Below are 19,172 nucleotides of genomic sequence, written 5' to 3'. Positions count from 1 at the left end.
ACTCAGGCTGACAAAATCGCTTCTTCCATAGCGATTTTACCGTTTTGTTAAAAAAAATCGCATATATCATCATTTTAAAATTTTTGTTAATATCTTTCACCATCTAAACTCGGAACTCGAATTTTCCCTGCGTAGACACATTCTGAGCCATTTTTAAGCAACTAAAGAATGATATTTTGTACAATTTAAGTTAGGAAGTTTTTAGGTAAAGATAACAAGAACTTACCACATTATTTCAACTACAAAATATCTTTACATTCCATCAAATCACCAAATGTCATAATATTCCATGGAAAAATCACAAATCACATGATTGAACATGCTTCGAACTAGAATTGTCTTTATTTCCTATCATACCACCTAAGCTCATTAGATTCAATTAATGCTGAGAACAGGTAATTTTTCCATTTCATTAAGGATGATTACAGACTGAAAAAATTAATAATTCAATATTTGGTTTTGGCGCAATTTTTTGTTTGAAGAAGCTCAGGTCCTCGATACTGCAATAAGCCTCTTCCTGACCCTTGTTCATTTCACTAAACTAGAGGCAGGTTTCTTATAAACATTGCTAAAATGAGACTGGAGAAGTAAAAGCATGAAATTACTGTTTAATTTCAACTGTACAATGTCACGTAATGAATCGTTGACATGATGGCTGATAAGTCAGAATTGTCAAGGAAACCGAGAAATGAACAAAAACAGATCACAGATTCATGAAAACAGAAGCTGTCTTGACACTCTAAAAGTGGAAAAGAGAAAAGAGTAGCTCTTTCTAAACATCAAGATTCATTTCCCCGCAAATTCATCCACTTCAACTTTCTTTGGCATATGCTATGGTGCATTTTTTCCTGCGACGAGAAACAAGTGATGTCAAGACTGAAGATACTTTTATGAAAGAGGAAAAGAAGCAGAAGCAACAAAAGATCTTTCTCAGGTCAACTTTACAATTGCTAACACACACATTCAAGTACACGAATAAACACAAGCTTTTGTGTTTCTTCTTGTGATATCACTTTGTTGGTATTGCAGAGTCGTAATCGTGTTGTCCTTCCATTCTCTAGAAAACTCTAAACACCCTCTCTAGGAGTTCCATATAGGGGCACCGTCACAGAAAGTACTTGCTCCATTGTATTTTATAAACCTTGTTTTTGAGAAACAAAAATCAGAAAACTGAAACTTCCTTCTCCACATGGCCACTCTTTCCTATCCTAAAAATCGCAGATTCTGAGATCAACTCTCAAATTCTACTTTTCACCATGCATCACATGATAGATAATGCACATTGAATCGTTGACTATCACGCAAGGATCTATAAAAGTAAAGGAGCTTTCTGACCTACGAAATTCATAAGAGGGCCCCTCATAGAGAATTAGAAAGTGTCAGTTATCATAGTGAAGCTTAGACCGACGGGGTAGGGCATAGCCCCTCCAACTCTCAATCCAGACTTAAATGAGTGGCTTTTAACCACATTTTTGGAAAGTTCTGTTAGGTTCTTAGTAGCAATCAGCAACCTTATACCTATCTATCTTGCCCATGTTCAACAAGAGTTGCAGCAGGTAAATATAATTGATCATTCAAGAAGGTGAGCTTCTGACTGGAGAAAAATTGAATAAGAAGAGACTTTTCTTACCCCAAATCTGGTTTAAGGTCATTGCCAACTGCATCAAAGATTTTTTCTCTGCCAGGGTAGAATATCCACCCTTTATCATTTCCTGAAATGCAGAAAGAAACTCCCGCTTTGCATTGGTAGGGAGGACAATATAATCTGGTCCATGGGCAGAACACAATTCCACCACCTAAGTTTCAGAAAAAAAATACATACCATGAGGCTTGAAGTTCACAATTTTTCAAAAATGAATTATTAATGATCCAGATACATCATTATGCCTGAAGTGATCAGACTATCATAACATGCTTTACCATATGGCACAATTCAAAACTGTTGCAAGTAGAAGAAACAAAAAGGCAGTGGACGTGGCACCCAAGGTTTTGGCCTAGTGTTAAGTGTGGAGGCAAATCTTGGATATCACTTTATCAGGATTCAAATCGCAGTTAAGACAAAAAAAGACAAGGTGATTTCTTCTCATCTGCTCAAGTCTTGGAAACAAAGTAGTCTGGTACTTGTGTGGTCGGAGGCAGTGGGAGTCCGGTGTAAAAGTCGAGGTGAGCACAAGTTGGTCCGGACAGCACCGTTATGTGTTATTTACAACAAAAAAAAACATGGGACAAAGTAGTCTGGTACTTGTGATGGTGGGAGGCAGCAGGAATCCGGCGTGAAGGTCGAGGTTTGGCCTGGATACAAAAACAGGCAATGGACATGGCATCTAAGTCGTGAAAGATTGTAAACCAAGATAAGAAGAAACCTATGGAATAAAACACAACAAAGCTATCACATATTGGCAGAAAACATAACCAAAGGATTTACTAAAGTAGAAAAAAAGCACAGTAATTTGATAAAACATTCAAACCCCTACTAATATACTCTTAGTGCTACCAGCTACACACTCCTAGTTGAACCTTTTTCCTAATAAAGCATACTTTGTGCATGTATATTTTCAAGAAATGTAAAGAACTTTTAAGATTTTGATAACCACAAGATGCACTTGCCTGTTGCAGCCAGGGAATTATGCTATTCACATATGTTTGCTCGAAGACATAAGATGCCAAAGTGGCCAAAAGATCATTTGTGGTCTTTTGGGATAAATTCTCCAGAACCGGCCCTGTTGTATCAATAAGTTTGAACAAAACAAGTTCATCACCAGAATAAAGGGCTTCCATATAAGCAGAGTCTACATCCCCACCCAACAGATGTCCTTTGACAACTCTCCAGAGGTTATTCTTGACATCTAACTGATTTTGTTTGTCATTAGTAGTAGAATTTCTGCCAAAAGCATCTTTATTTCTCCTCAATTGTCCTCCATGTGTTACTTGTCCACTATTTTGGTGCATGCCCTTTCCAACAGGATATCCACCTTGTTTTGCTGCAGGATCGATCCACTTGTCTAGATTTTGATTTCTAAAACTGCTCGATCTGCTCTTCACAAGTGTCCTATCCCCCCGAACCTCCACATCTTTGGTGGGTACTAATGGAGACGTCCTATGAGGTATATCAACAGATGGCCTTGGGGTGTATGTGGAGAGTCTTGGGGAAGCAACAGCGGGACTTCTTTTCATAAATTTTGTTGTCGCTGGATCAGGAAATTTCCCTCCATGAGAAAGTTCCTTGGCCATTCTATCAACCATGCCTTCAAGACCGGATACCTTCATTTGCATCATTGATAGGTTATCCACAATGTTGGATGTGAACTCCTGAAAGTATAGTTACAACAGGGGTGGTCAAATAATCAACTGAACATGTTTTTTTTTAATCAAGGCACCAACTAAATGTTATACATCATATATAGAAAGTAAGAAACTTAATCAGATACAAGTATAATGCATATACTGAAGCTTCCTCTTCACTGTTATATAGTAATATTTGAAGGACAGTTTCCAGGAAGTTAAGTTCTTGGCTTAATTTACATTACAGATTAATACTGCAAGATCATGGGATGTGCCTTCCACAAATTGGCATGACACACAATGGTTAGTGGCCATAATATGCATTGGCTGATCCAGACTAACACAAAAGAAATGTTAATTTGATTACCTTTAATAAGTCCAGTAAATTGGATTGCTTATTTTCAATGTCTAACAGTTGCTTTCTGACAGATAACATTTCCTTGGTTACTTGAGAACAACAGCCATGCAATTTTTGAGAACTCAAATCAGTAACTGTTGAATCTAAGCTTCTTCGGTCCTGCATTCCAGAAAGATACCGTTGTTCCTCAATACTGATTTCTTCAACTGCAGAACGCCGACTTGTTCCCAATGGTGTACTCAAACTGGCCTCATCAATTACGTCATGAGAACCCACAACTTCTTTGCATTGGAAGTTATCAGGAAACAGATTTGACCCAGAAGAGCATTCCTGTTTGTCATCTATGTGCACATATTCATATTCAACATCATGAGAACTTCTAGTGCCAGAACCTTTTTCAAATGCCTTCGTTACAGAACTACTCTCTGATTCTTCATCCCTAACTTCTGGCATAAAGATCTTACGGGTTTTTGGAACTGCTATTTCTACATGCCACTCATCAGCTCCAGAATGCTGCGGCTTTTCAATATGGTTTTGGCCTGCTTTTCTCAAAGAAAGGGGAAGCTTATTTTTAACTGAGTCACAACCAAATTTCTTAGGTGTGACATCCTTCAGTGTTGACTCACTGGCACTTGTTATATCACCATAGTCATCTTTATACAGATTTTCTGCATGATACAAAGTATTATTATGCAAGTCACAGAATTAAAATAACAGAAGTTCATCCTCAAAATTCAGTTGGAAATAACATGTAATTGGGAAACATGCCAGTCATATGGCCAGCCTAACAAGGACGAAGAAAGACTGACCTGAAACTAGATCAACACTTGAGTATAAAAAGCCATGAGCCCAAAGAACCAACTCAATTTAACAAATAATCATAGCTCAAGAACTAGAGAACTCAAAATGCAAACTTTAATTACTTAGATGTGGGACGAATCAAAGCATTACATAAATGTTAAGAGTAAGATGAGACATGAGAGATATCTGCAACAATTGAAAAGGATACCACATCAGAGAGCACTGACCAGCATACCTTTGATGGAAGAGCCTGCTTCAGAAGGTTCAGATGTACCATGGCCAGGAAGCCTTTTCCACATGTGTAAAGCTTGCAATGCCGAGTCCCTGACTGGTTTCACCTGAACAAAGCATATAAGGTTTGACATTTTCAACTTCCATATCAGGCAACCACCACAAGGAAGCTTACCACATTGCTCAATATTTATTCTGACTGCAACTCTTACCTTATCAAAACGACAGGATTCAAGGGTCCGGATGCTGGAGGATTTGAATGCACTAAAGAATGCTCCACCAACTGAAGCAATATCCCCTAATGCTGCACATGCAGCTTTTCTTGTTGCCCAATCACTGTTCTTGAGTCCTTCTTGAATGCTAGTCATTGCAGTTGATAAAGCACTATGTGTACTTGCACCACCAGCCTGATTATTAGAAAAAAAATGTGAAAAGTTGTCATCTTTATCTGATGTATGAATCAGCATTAGCTTGCAAACATAATTTGAAAATTTTACTTAGGTGAAATTAGTGACCAAAAGGACATTTTCCTTGTTCTTTTAAGATGCCAACCACATGTAGACATATGTTACACAACTACAGAACTCAATAGGATCTAACAGTAAGTATAAACTGGAATGTTTTTATCCTTCAAGTCACACAAATATTACCAGTATATGTGTGTCACGGAAAAATTCAAAGATCAAAAAAAAAATTACACAAGATGGACTAACCTGAATTATGCTTCTATTCAATTCAATAACAGCTGGCTTTGCCATGAAGTGTGGATTCTTAAGCAACTTGACAGTTTTACCCAGCATCTTCTGCAAAATAACAGCTGGAGGGTTCTGAATACTGTCTATGACCCGAGCCAAGCACAGCGCTGAACCAGTTTGCACATGCTTATTTTGCTCTCCCAATGCTTCAAAAATAGGCCTCACTAGCACTACAAAAACTCCATCATTTTCATTGTCACATGCAACACTGCTCATTTTAGAAGCCAAAATGCCAACAGTATCCACACACGCATCTCTTACAACAGTATCAGAGTCCTTGAGACGCTTAACAATGCTGGTTACCATCTTCCCAAGATGTGGAACAACAATACTATCATGGAAATTGGCCAGCGTGCCCATAAGCCGGATAGATTCCTTACGAACAGCACTTTTCTGCTCTGAGTCAGTATCTAATATACAAGATAAAAATGGAGGGACTCCATCTGGGGTTAAGCGTTCAATTATTTTCTCTAGCTCTTCAACTCCAATTTGGTAAGTATCCCTATCTGCAAGCTTGTTCAGTGCAAGAACCACACGTTGTTTAAGTTCAAAAACAACCTGTTGTCCGTTCACCCGGCTGGGACCTCTTCCTTTCATCATATTCACATGTGTCTTCATCTCTTTTGCCTGCTTATTCACCTCTCCGAGAACATAATTCCAGCAACTCACAGTTGTAACCCATGATTATCCCCTTCAATATTCAAATAAATAGTTTGTTAAGAAGATATCAAGCTTTCCACTTTTTCTATCCAGTAAACAGCAACACCTATTTTCATGTGCCAAAGTCATTTTCATTTTCAAAAAAAATTATTGGGTCAAAGTTAGTAACTACGATTAATAATGTTGCAAGGCAGCCCCCAATGTTTCTCTCTCTCAGCCCCACAACAAACCTCCAACCAGTAAACCACAAAAGGGGAAAATGAATAACTATATCTAATATTATTTGTAACTGTATAGCTTCCAACTTTCCTTTAAGCCAAAAAGAAAGTACAAAGAAACGGTTAAGATCACACAAATGACTGAACCTGAGCACATTTTGCAGAACACAAATTCAAAACTCTAGGAATATCCAAGAGCCTGCACTAGTGGTCCATGAAGTAAGGATGAAAACCATGAGAGACCAAGTTTAAATCTCAACATATGCAAAAATGGTAGGTGATTTTTTTTCCATCTAAGCAAGCTTTGGTGGTCAGAGTTACCCCAATTTGAACCTGTCGAACACCCACATTATTTTAAAAAGAAAAATCAAAAGAGTTACATTTTCACTGCAACCAAGCAAAAAACATGGAAGTACAGAAAAATGTTCATAGATTGAGAAGCTTACAAAAGAAATCGAGCATCTTTCAGTCCTCACCAGATGTACAAAAATCTAAACTCATAAAGCTAGGGTCCCTGGAAAATAGAGTAACATTTTGAAGTTCAAAATTTGAATATTAATTTAATAATACTACTGAAATATCAAACTTTACTCTATACAACGAACAACTTGGCCATAAATTTTTATCACTTTTTTCGGTAATAATCATCGCAGATTAGGAAACTGCGAATTAAAGCTGTAAATAATGTTCCCTGCATGTGCATATTTGAAACATTAAAGAATAAAACTTACGCCATTCAGTACTTGTACTATATACTATAGTACTTTAATATTTGAAAATTCACGAATCTCGGTGATGGAGAAACAGTGAAGAAGGAGCTCACTGCGAGAAAAGTTGAAAATAAAATCCCGTACAATAACAGAGTGCGAATAAGGAGAAAAACTCTGAAAAGTTAATGTCAGTGAAAGAGAGAGAGAGAAAGATACCGGGAGGTGGAGAACACGCGCCGGCAAAGAGCGACGGTGTAGGGTTTTCCCGAGTGGCTGTTTTAAGTTTTCGCGCTCTGATTGGATTTTCGAATTAAGAGGGGAGCGTTTCGGTAATGGGACCCACTTGAAGCTGCTGGTCCCGAGGATTTTATTTTCTTTTTCTTTTTTGTCTGTTTACACTTTTGTAAGTTTTAAATTTTTGAATATATGGTGTTTTAATTTTAATAACACCATATGAATAGTATTGCTTATTATGAGAGTGATGAAGACTTTTTAACATTTTAATGCCTCGTAATTTGAAAAATATCAATAGTACTGTATTGCTCATCTTATTTTTACTTTTTTTTTAATGATAATTAAAGATTGTTTGTAATAGTCTTTTAATTTTTTTAAAAAATGAAAAAAGTTGTAATGGCACGTAACAAAATCGTCAAACAAAAGAAGCAGAAAAAATTAGTTAGTACTATACATCTAAGAACAAACAATTCAAAAATAAAATTAAGCTAGTGTTTAACCTAAATTCTCAAATATTTTTGAAAAATTATATTTGAGTCAAGTTTTTGGTGAATTTTCATCATGTGTTTTGTCCCTTAATTTTTTTTAAAAAATATTTGACTATTTCAGAAAATATGATTTAAACACATGATGTTTAAAAATTATATAAAATACACATACATTTTATATTATCATTTTATAATGAATATGTCAATTTAAAAATAATCTTATAACATAATTGATAATAATCAACAACAAAATACCAATATAGTATATAGTAATAGCATATTCAAATTTGTCGTTATGTAACACATTAAACACAAAGTGTTCTTTTCTCTCAACTTTATCAATCAAATTAGAACTTTGAACTTTGCTGAAGAATATAGTAATAAATATTAGTTAGAAGTAATAAATGATAGGTACTTTTTATACCATAGAAAAGTTTGGGTAATTTTTGAATTTTTTGAAATTTCCAAATATTAGAACTTGGCCAAATACTAGTTATTTCTAGTATTTGGGAATTTGGATACTTGTAAATATGACCAAAGTTTTTCTCAAGTTTTCTCCAAATTTTGTTGGGGGCAAACGGGTCCTTATACTCAAGTAAAGGAATACGCTCAACAACCTACTAATCCTCTACATCTGATGCTAGACCCCTCCAAAATTCTCTTATCAAGAGTAAGCTAAAGTTGCGACTTGTTCTGTCTAATCATTTCCTTGGCCTATTTTTGCATCTCCTCATACACAATATGAAAAACCTCTCACGCTTTCTCATTGGGACATCCATGCACCTCATGCGCACATATTCGAAATATTTTAGTCTTCCTTTTCATATTTTATCCACCATAGAGAATACACAGACCTTATCCCCATATATATTTTTTTAAATCTCATCTCTCCTAGTATGTCGACATATCGATTTCATCATCCTCATTTATACTACTTTCATCTTCCGAACGTAGGTGTTCATACAACAAAGTTGGTCTAACAGCCACTCTATAAAACTTACCTTTTAACCTCAATATCACTTTCTTATCACAGAAAACATTAGAAACAAACCTCATTTCATTCATCCGCTCTAATACAATACGGGACATCATCATCATTCTCCCCATTATCTTGAATAATTGACCCTAAATACTTTGAAACTTTTCATGCTGGCTTCATGAATATCACCTGATTAAATTGAACTGTATTGATACTTTTATCATGTGAATTTTGTGAAACTATTAAATTCGTCCTATTGCATAGGACATATGCTTTTCAGGTGCACTTACTCAAAAATCTTGTGGGAACAGTGACATAAATTTCTCCATTATTTACAAGAATAACCACGACACCATGATTTGGTGGTTGAGAGAACAATCTAATTTGAATAAAGAAGGCTGAATAGCACTCTCAACGTGGTAATATATTATGCCACTAACATCTTCAAGGAAGCACTAACATTAGTCCACAATTTAAAATTGACTTTACAAAATAACTCAACACCCTTAATAATCGAGACAGATTGCTATGGAACTATTGGTATGATATCTACTAACAAAGGGCTATTTCTATCAAAATTTAATTGACGATTGAAGGTATCTATTGCGTGAAGCAGGAAGGGCGCCAATCAAACATATATATATATATATGTATATATATATTGAGAGAGAAAGGGGCTAATGGAGTAGCAGATCAATTAGCAAAATCAACTACATTATAGATTTTCCGAGAAAAGAGTAAATTTTAACATCCTCCAAAAGTAAATTGACTCGCAGTAATTTTTTTTTAAAAAAGAACACCTCTCCTAAGTCTGTTAAAGAGTTCACAAAATGCAAGGACCTGCAGTTCCATGTGTTTCATGATGAAAAATGACTCTCTCAAACTCCAGATTCTATACTGATGCAACAATTACAGGCTTCAGCCAAGAATGGGGAAGATACGCGTGATGTGCTCCAGTGGAACACTATCAGCAGTATTTTTCTTAAGCTCTGGATGGTTGAATTCAGTGGGAGGAAGGGTGATGAGTTGGCCCTTACCCTGGCCTTTTTCAACAACCCAACCGTTGTTCGATACTTGGTGCTCAAGGAACTTATCCAATGAAACACCCTCAATGTTGATAGCCTGCGCCAATATCAATTACACAGTGAGCTCAACACATGTCATAATGATAAAAGAGACTTGGGAACTAACTATAGGGTAAATTCAATATAATATGTGCATGTTGGAATTCCAACCTCCTTCCTTCTCTCTGAATAAATTAAAAATATCCATTAAGAAAGAAAAGTTTCTTATTAAACAACACTGAGATACAGATTTCAAGTAAAAAGAGACCTACAAGCATGTCAAATACAGTTCACACAGAGTATACTACCCCTTCTGCGACTTACCATTAGATTCAGGTTAACACAATATATGAATTCAGAATTATATTTTTGCTATGCTTTAGTGAAAATGCAAGTTGGAAGTCATTTTCTTTCTAGAAAGGGAATTCTTTACCACATAGTTTAACAGATACTTCTCTTCAAAACATTCTATCACTAACAGCAGATAAATACAAGTAGGATATGTGTGCCTAGACCATAACTCGATGAATAAAACGAGTTCTTTATGCATAGAACCAGTAAAAAACCTGAGTTGCAAATGCAATAGAGCATATACATTTTACAAGTTTTTGTATAATCTTTCAAAAGTATAAAATGATCAAAAAGTTATAAACCATATTTAACTATGGTATGTCACACAATTATGAAATTTCAACCATCCAATCCTCTGGTTTCTCCAAAAGTCTGACCAGCCAAACTCATATTAACACACTTCATCTTCTTTTTACGGAACATATATTCATCCAATGATTAGGATTTATGAACCTTTCAAATTCTTTCAAGTGGTTGCACAAGTAAAGATCAAAATAGATAATACACCAGCAATCATGGAGAAAAACATACCTCCGCAAGAATGGTCCTTGGAACCTTCTGGTAGGTTATTGAAAGGACATGAACAGCATATGCTCGAATTGCTTGTTCAAAACCTACAGTCAAACATTTTCTTAATATAAATAGCATTCATTTTTCTATAGAAACAAGAAATTCTAAGATAGAGGCAACTGTATGGCACAAATTCCAATTAGCCAACATGTGGATAATACAAGAGGGATCAAGTATATAAAGAAGATCCTCTGACATTTTCCCCCAAGTTTCTATTCAAGATTGTCCCACTTACATCAAATAAGTAACAAAATTTGAATTTGTAACATTCTAAATTTGCCTATAAAAGAGGCAAACACTAAATGGTTGGCTGCTGAAAACTCAAAAAAATTGAAGTTTGAATGCAAAAAGCCACATTAAAAGCAGTTCGTCTACAGAGTTTGGAAGTTAATAATAATTTTATATCAAAATTTGGAATTTATTAACTAATAACAAATACAGAATACAATTAGGGGATTAAAGAATTTTCAAATAAAGTTGCCATGATCATGTGATTAATAGAGAAGCCTGAGAATACTAAACACCATATATCACTTAAACTGCTGTTATAACAGTATCAAGATTTAAGTGAGGCCAAATATATATTGTCACGGCCAAAAAGTCAGGTGCATAATGGCTTAAATGTCCTACTTATATTATTAAAAATTACTCTCCGTTTCATTTTACTTGATCCATGTTGACTTGACACTTCCTCAAGAAAGTATTTATTACGGATTCATTTTGCTAAACTAATCTTATTAACTACGCTTTGGAAATCTAAATTTGACGACTATTACTTTATTCAATTATTTAATGATAAGGGTAGTATTGAAAGAAAACAATAAATTTCTCTTGATTTATTAAAATGGACAAGCAAAAAAATCTAGTTTTAGTACAAGGCCCAAGTAAAATGAAACGAAGTTGGTAGTAGAATAAAAACTGTCAACGAAATAAAGGACTCGGTTCGAAACTTAAAATCCCTACATGAAACTCCTCTTGTTGCACAAAGCCAAGCAAGTCCAGAAAAATGTAATTCTTTTTAAAAGAAATAGGTTCTCTCATTGTATCAAAACTGCTATTGCACATTGTGGGCAAGGGGAGGATTAACACTATATGGAGATAATATCCAGATCATGTGGTTAATATGAGGGGTTATAAATATTATACGCTGTACTTCATTCATTTTGGGCAAGGAGAGGATCAAGTATATGGAGATAATACCTAGATTATGTGGTTAATATGAGGGGTTTAGAATGTTATATTCTGTGCTTCATTCATTTTGTTGTAAATAGGTGGGGCCAAGTGTAATTGTCAACAAGAAACACTCTAGGAATTTTTTTTGGGTAGTCAAAAACTCAAGAATATTGATGGGTTATATCTGAAACAAAATTTTTACTACTAATAGTTGGAATAAATAGGGTCAAGGAAATGATTTGAAACTCAATCACTTCATAAAATGTCTCTCTCTCCACAGTTTTAAGCATGTTGCCGCAAAATCTGACACTTATTACGTATAACAAATAGGTTTCTTATTGCATCCGTATTGCTACTATTGAACACTGTGGATGAGGGGTGGATTAAAGCATTCAGTAATACCAGAAACAGCTTCCACAATGTGGCGGCTCTTTGCAGCTTCATCCCAAAATTGGCGGAACCTTGCAGTCTGCAAAAAGATGTGTGTACTTGTTGGGTTAACTACAGAGTTGGAAGAAACTTTCAGCAAACACAACATGGCATACCTCTAAGAAGTGTGACAGAACATTTAGTGTCTTGAATTGCTCTTCAATTTGCTGAGGAATGAAATGAGAAAATCATTATGAAGAAAAAAGGATAGGGCAATGCATCTAACACAGTTGAAGATTCATATGTAGATGTCAAAGCATGCATTCTGCCTTGCTCCCAAAAAAATCACCACAATGACCACAACCCCAGTGAAACAGTAAAGAAAATTAAGGCGAAAAGTGTTTGCAAAGTTGAGCAACAATAAATAGATGTCTATGGGGGTTGCAGCAAAAAGAGTGTACATGAAAGTGCCCCTCAAAAGGAAATGAAGAACTTCTAGGAAACAACCTTAACTGTTCCTCAATCCCAATCTTGTTTGGGCCAGCTATGTATATCCTCACCCTCCTCAATATCCCTTTGGATGAATTTAATTAACAAATAGGAAACTATACTAGCTAAGAAATTTAAGAACACCAATACAAGAAAATGGAGAACTTACGGGGAAACAACCTCTCTACCCCACAAAAGTGGGGGGTAAGGTTGTGTACATCATAGGATGCATTTCATTAACAAATATGAAACTATACTAGCTAAGAAATTAAAGAATACCAACATAAGGAAATGAAGAACTTCTGGGAAACAACCTCTCTACCCCACAAAGGTAGGGGTAAGGGTTTGTGTACATCCTACCCTCCCCAGACCCCACTTGTGGAACTACACTGGGGTATGTTGTTGTTGCTCAGTTTTACAACCTTTATGTTGCAGATATCGGTTTATATATAGAGCAACACCAAATATCGTACATCACTATGTATCTATTTATTTGTTTCAGACTTTCCTGTTTATCTAATTTCCTCAAAACTTAGCACGAGGACATTTCTGAACCAACAAAGCAACCTTCCCAAACTGCCAGCTATAAAATAAAATGATGTACCTCCAATCTAGTTGGATACACAGCAGGAGATGACAAATGAGTATTCAAAAATTTAGAAATATAGGAAGATCTTTTGGGGTATTTTTATAGTAGAATTATGTCATCTGATCAACTGCCTTCCTTTTTCATTTTACACAAGCCATGAAACAACTGTCAAGCTGTGTTAGGCATGACTGAGAATAGCTAATATTCCTGGTCACAAATAGGGGTAGTAACAAATCTACCTACATCTTTGGCTGTGACAGTTTTTATGTTTTCCAGCAGAGTACACAAGACTAGCAAAATTTACAATTCATATTCATCAAAGGTAAAGTCATAATCAAGGCAGCTTCAGAGATATATACCACTCGTTCGGGGATTAGGAAGAGACACAGGCTGTAATCTGGAGCTGGCATTGCCATTAAGGCCTATCAATACAACCAAGCAAATAATAAGTTAGATAATAACAGAGGCAACAAGTAATATCACAGTATGCAAAACAAGAACTTGATTGCACCTTAACCAAAATACGAGCAACAATTGGTGTACTCATTCTGTCCGGCTCAAACTGCACACATCCAAACAAATAAAAAAAAAACAAAATCAAACAACAAACAAACCTCCATGATTAATTCTCAAAATAACGATATAAACCTGATAAAGACGGAGCAGGCAAAGGTTTGCATCCAGATTGTATGTTTGAGACAAAACCTAAATTAACATTGGGATTACTCAATCAATAACAACGGAAAATTCAGCAGAAACAAAAATCTGAAAAGGGGTTGGCAACCCATTACAAAAAGATTAATTTTTGGAGTGATGAACGATGGTGAATTGGTGTACCTGTTCGTTGACATAGTTTTCAAGATCAGGGAGGATATCTGGATTGTAAGGGTTAACGGCAATGAGCTGTTCTACAGTGATAGCCAACTGTGACTTCTCGGAACCACCATTAGTCGCCTCTTGAACCATTTTGTAAACTGTATCTGACTGCTTTCGAACAAATTGGAAGGTGAAGAGAGGAGCCAAAAGGGGTTGCACTTGCAGTACAGCTGAACGGAGGTTTTAGGGTTAAGAGGGCGAGAGTAAGAGATACGGGAGGGATTATTTGTTTGTGACGGATATACCCTTCAAATTTCTCTCAATCCTTGAATATGATTTGAAATTAGATTGATTTAAATTGAAATTTTTTTCTGACATTATTATATTTCATAAGTGAAATTGTTCGCTCTTCGCATAATTATATGTTCATATAATAATTTAATGAACAATCTTGTTTTAATTGAGTATTAAAAATATTTATATTTTTATGTTAGTGCGGGATATATATAAAAGAATATTATTATTTTCATCTTTTTAAGTACAAATATTCATACATATATAGTAAGATAAAATGTTTATTGTGATAAAGCAAATGAATAAGAGGTCATATCTTAAAATAATAATATTTTATGCTACATCAAAATATTTTTTATATTTGAATATTATTTATATTTTTTATGGGATCACTTGATTTTTTTATCGGATGTCCTCGTAGGGACGAGATTACCTGATTCTATATACAAATTCTAACTTCGTAAAAAAATAAATGAATTTCTTCATTGTATCTTTATTATTAAAATTATTTATAATAATTTTTAAAACATTAATTAAATATTGTGAAATAAAACATAAGAAGTTATGAAAAATATTGAAGAGTGGAAATTAGAAGCAAGATGAAAAAATATGAGTTATAAATAATATAAATAAGTAATATATTATTAATTATGCATTGATTTTATTTGTAAAAGTAAATTAATAAATATGAAAAATAGAGAAGATAAAAACGAACAAAAAAAAATGATTGGTGCCTATAAGAGATAAATATAATAAATATCTAGTATTGTACCACGTTAACATTGCTTGGTGACAAACAATATAACTTAAGGAAATTGATAATCTAATTCCTTTAGAAAAAGGCCAGAGGAAAGAAATGACGAAAGCCACTGAAATTGGAGTTTACCAAGAATCTTGAACAAATTATTGAGCACAAGACTACTTAAATACAAGCTTGATGTCACACTACTATATATAAGGTTCACAATATTTACAATAGACACAAACATGTCGTGCAGATGCACTGATTCAAAAGTTGTTGCAGTAGTAGTGATAATAAAACCCAAAAAGTCAAAGAGTGTTAGGAGTTTTTAGTTACAAGATGATGGTATCTTAGTCTAGAACAACATGGTACAATTGGAATCCACGCAAGCTTATCCAGTCACAACATTTATGAAATTGCAAGATGTCAAAGTACCTAAAAATAAATGATAGAGATATTGGCAAGAAAGTAAGAGAGATACTACAACAAACAACTGAGACATAATATACTACATTAATTTCACAAATTTACAGCCAAAGGCGATAGTTTTATGGTGAAGTTATGTTAATAATAAATATTTACTTAGACAAAGTGTAACACAACATATCTAATTAAATGTGCCATATCAACTTAACGTAAAATCTAAATCCCTGAGGCATCCAAAAAAGTTAAAAGATTGAGTACCATCTCCGTTACTTTTGTATCCCCAACTTCTTATAACAAGATCTTCATACTAACTGAGTTTGTGCAGATTGAGAATCCCAAAAGTTATGATTTTATAGTAACCAAATATACCAAAATGAGGAACATACTTTCTATAATTAAATGTGACTATATCAAATTCAATCATTAAAGTAATCATAGTTGCAAACATACAATTGAATAGAGTTAAAGTTATGTACTCTAGAAAAGAAATGAAAAATAGACAATCAGAGTAGGACATGCATAATTTCTTATTACAAAGAGTACACAAGTGAATGCAGATATTTCGATCCGACAAAGTGACCATCAAATGAAACATACTAACTGATTTGTACACTTTCCCATAAGAACTCAAATATAGACAACACGAAGTATACTTTGATGTAGAAGCCAAAAACTTAAAAATACCATTTGGCGGTTGAGATATTCTGAGCATAACCCAACTTCTTCACTATTCAATGTACCAGTAAAGACGTTATTTTTTCCTATTGTTGTCAATTATTAAAAACGTACATGCTACAGATAGTTAGCGTAAGATCCTCATATAAGTGTATGAACTTTATTATTTTTCTGACTGCATATTTATTTGAAGAAGGTAAATGAGAGGTTCATATAGAAGAAAAAATATAGTTGAAGCTATAAAACATCCATTACACTTAACATTATGTAGCCTGGTTGAATTTTAAAAAGCACAATAATGAACTAATAAGCCTTCGAAATAGAGGCCGGAAGACTAATATGAATCCTGTTAATGTAAGGTCAATATAAAATAATGACTGGAATAGCTTAGGATGACCTGTTGAGACAAACTCAATTTCAGTTACTGTTCTAGAAGTTGTCCTTTGTTCTGTCAGGTATGAATCCTTCCGCTGATTCTTTTGATTTCACTTAACTATTCATTACTGATCGTTAGGAAAAATTCCATGTGATGTAATGAATTTGTAGGTCTCAGAAGACAACATATTCTTAAAATTTACTTATGTAAACAAGCCTTTTAAGTTATATTGTTTGTCAGTTTCAGATTCAACAAATATTGGTTTTATCTCTACCTCGCTAGTATCAAATGATTTGGCCCTTTTAATGTTTCTTTTGATAGTGTCTGGTAGAGATACATGTTTTTTTTTGTGTAGGACAAAATTGTTAGATTTGACTGAGTAATATAAAAGTTTGTCCATAATGACTTTCTAAGTTGAATGTGAAATAGTCTTTTCGACAATATTTGTTGGTCTGATCAAAATGGAGAAATGGGTTCCGAAAACAAAAGAAATCGTTTGTAAAAGTATATTAAGTATATTTAAACACATACACTAAGAAATATAAGTAAGAGGTAACCTTGATGCAGGTTGTGTCAAATGTCTTTTGCCTTTATGGAGATAAGTTTTTCAGATAAATCACCAGAAATGAAGGCACTTGTTGTACCAACGTCATCAATCAGATCAATTTGAAAGGTACACATACAAACATAATGAGTCAATACTTGAAAATTTATTTGTATATATGTGATATATTACCATAATAAATTTGTGTATATAACATAAACGTAATATCGAGGCACCAATGTTATCTGCCTTTGACATTTTGTGCAATCAAACTATTTCTTATCTTTTGTGCATTTTTTTCTCTTTGCAGCCTGAATATTCTAGGGCGCAATTTTTTTTGAAGATCATCTGATATTGACACATCGACCTCATTGTGGAAAACTCCAACCTATAATGGCTAATAAAAATTGTATATCCAATCCAATTCCATCAATAATTTGAGCTAGTCTTGATACTTCTAAAACCTACTGAAACTGTTCTTTCAATTCCTACAATAGAAATGACTCGTTGATGAACAAAATTCACAGTAAGTGTAACACCCGTATCCAAAATAGACCAAAAATTAACTTTTTAGAAATTGCAGGTGCAATCTACGGTCAGCATCTACAAACTGTAGTCTGATATATGGCCTGTACTATGGGTCCGTGGTTCACCACTATATACCCCCCCCTCCCCCCAAAAAAAACTCAACTTAGAAAATCGACTAAGTCTCGCGACCTACGGTCGGTAAGTTAGACCACGTTCCGTGGTCTGTGTCCATATGAATTGAGACTCCTATTAACCAGCCTCTGACATGAACTACCGACGATCAACATGGACCATCATTCGATCTACGGTTCGTAGGTCTGATCGTAAGTGAAGGTTAGCACTTAGTTAGGGGTAAATTGCTGATTTGATCAACTTCATATGGTCATAACTCTTAACATAAAAGTAATTAGGTGTCCTATGACCTATGATATGATAGATAAATGAATCCGCTTTTCAACACAGCCGAGTTTGCTAAAATACAACCTCCGAGTAAAAAGTTATGCCCATTTTAGTGAAGGCGTGTCGAACAGAATCAAATGACGAATCATTGATTGAATGACGGACCGTCAATCCAATCCGTCGATTGCTCTGACAAAAATTAATTCAAGGGTCTTTTGGTTTTTTCTACTTCATTGGACCCCTAAGGTACGTCGTTTAAACCATAAATCATGAGATTTTAGTCAGTTTAAAACCTAAAAACATAACTAAAACCTACCCTAAGTCAAATCATTAATCAAAAACTTAGAAAATTAGAAGCGAGAGAGGATAAAAAGGTCAAGAACCCTGGTTCAAGAGCGCAACAAGGTTCCATCAGTTCCAACCCCGAAATCTAAAGATTTCTCCATGGAAATCTCACTAGTGGGTTTCTTTCACCCATTAGATCCCCAAATATTAGTCAAATTCTTGATTCCCTTATCGTGATTAGACCTACGGTTTCTAGAACTTCATTAGATTATCATGAATTATTTAGTTATATGTTCCAAATCAGATTACCATGTTATTACTTAGTTATTGCATGAATTTCAGAACCTAGCTATGTATTTCTTTAGTTCTTGAATTACACATGCTAGGTCAAATATTTCAGTTACTTCAGATATATCAGCCTCAGTTATTAATGCATCATTATCAGATTAATTGTTGTATTCTCAGTCTGCATGTTCAGTTTGAGTCATCTAGTATTTACAAAAACTTAGTCATAATCAGTTAACCACTAAATTCATTGGGAGTAACATAATACCGATTTGGACTAGGGTTTATCATGCCCAAATAATCCCAGAACTACTAGCCAAGTAGGTTGTAAGTCCCCTCTGTGGGTATCAGTTTAGTGATCATGCCAGCATACATTTATACTTCTTACAGGGTATATTGGGTCCTCTCGATGGGGCGTATACATCGGATTTCACATTTAGCTCATGTGGTTTTATTATCGGTTATTAGTAGCTCCCAAAGT

General features: G+C 34.6%; 2 protein-coding genes across 6 annotated transcripts; both read right to left on the bottom strand.

Moving 5' to 3' along the window:
* Positions 1-580: 580 nt before the first annotated feature.
* Positions 581-7,480, bottom strand: LOC101256016 (TORTIFOLIA1-like protein 2). Of its 5 annotated transcripts, XM_069286973.1 has the most exons (10): positions 7,232-7,266; positions 7,037-7,127; positions 6,752-6,819; positions 5,386-6,118; positions 4,885-5,079; positions 4,677-4,779; positions 3,650-4,308; positions 2,608-3,309; positions 1,631-1,796; positions 581-848 (listed from the first exon to the last, which is right to left on the bottom strand). In XM_069286973.1, the coding sequence occupies exons 4-10, from the start codon at positions 6,043-6,045 to the stop codon at positions 832-834; spliced, it is 2,502 nt and encodes an 833-aa protein (XP_069143074.1). In that variant the 5' UTR covers positions 6,046-6,118; positions 6,752-6,819; positions 7,037-7,127; positions 7,232-7,266; the 3' UTR covers positions 581-831. The 5 variants fall into 5 exon arrangements, with proteins under 5 accessions (XP_069143074.1, XP_010323973.1, XP_010323972.1 ...); XM_010325671.4 differs by lacking the exon at positions 7,037-7,127 and having other exon boundaries at positions 7,232-7,480; XM_010325670.4 differs by lacking the exon at positions 7,232-7,266 and having other exon boundaries at positions 7,037-7,174.
* A 1,933-nt stretch (positions 7,481-9,413) lies between these two features.
* Positions 9,414-14,588, bottom strand: LOC101266955 (eukaryotic translation initiation factor 3 subunit K). The gene is made up of 8 exons (XM_004243630.4): positions 14,159-14,588; positions 13,970-14,026; positions 13,833-13,883; positions 13,681-13,743; positions 12,420-12,470; positions 12,277-12,343; positions 10,663-10,745; positions 9,414-9,838 (listed from the first exon to the last, which is right to left on the bottom strand). The coding sequence occupies exons 1-8, from the start codon at positions 14,285-14,287 to the stop codon at positions 9,635-9,637; spliced, it is 705 nt and encodes a 234-aa protein (XP_004243678.1). The 5' UTR covers positions 14,288-14,588; the 3' UTR covers positions 9,414-9,634.
* Between the last annotated feature and the right edge of the window lie 4,584 nt (positions 14,589-19,172).

This window comes from Solanum lycopersicum, chromosome 7 (genome assembly GCF_036512215.1).
Source record: "Solanum lycopersicum chromosome 7, SLM_r2.1".
Lineage (NCBI taxonomy): Eukaryota > Viridiplantae > Streptophyta > Magnoliopsida > Solanales > Solanaceae > Solanum > Solanum lycopersicum.
The sequence above is the reverse complement of the archived record's forward strand: the minus strand, read 5'-3'. Positions and strand labels throughout refer to the sequence as shown.

What these genes read in the sequence shown, in the direction of transcription:
- LOC101256016 (XM_010325671.4), bottom strand. Translation starts at nt 6,045, where the DNA reads ATGAAGACACATGTGAATATGATGAAAGGAAGAGGTCCCAGCCGGGTG. An exon ending in TGAATAGAAGCATAATTCAG is followed by an intron (nt 5,080 to 5,385) that starts GTTAGTCCATCT and finishes TCTAATAATCAG; the next exon opens with GCTGGTGGTGCAAGTACACA. An exon ending in ATTTACTGGACTTATTAAAG is followed by an intron (nt 3,310 to 3,649) that starts GTAATCAAATTA and finishes CTATACTTTCAG; the next exon opens with GAGTTCACATCCAACATTGT.
- LOC101266955 (XM_004243630.4), bottom strand. Translation starts at nt 14,287, where the DNA reads ATGGTTCAAGAGGCGACTAATGGTGGTTCCGAGAAGTCACAGTTGGCT. An exon ending in GCCTGCTCCGTCTTTATCAG is followed by an intron (nt 13,884 to 13,969) that starts GTTTATATCGTT and finishes GGATGTGTGCAG; the next exon opens with TTTGAGCCGGACAGAATGAG. An exon ending in CAAGGACCATTCTTGCGGAG is followed by an intron (nt 9,839 to 10,662) that starts GTATGTTTTTCT and finishes ATATTGGCGCAG; the next exon opens with GCTATCAACATTGAGGGTGT.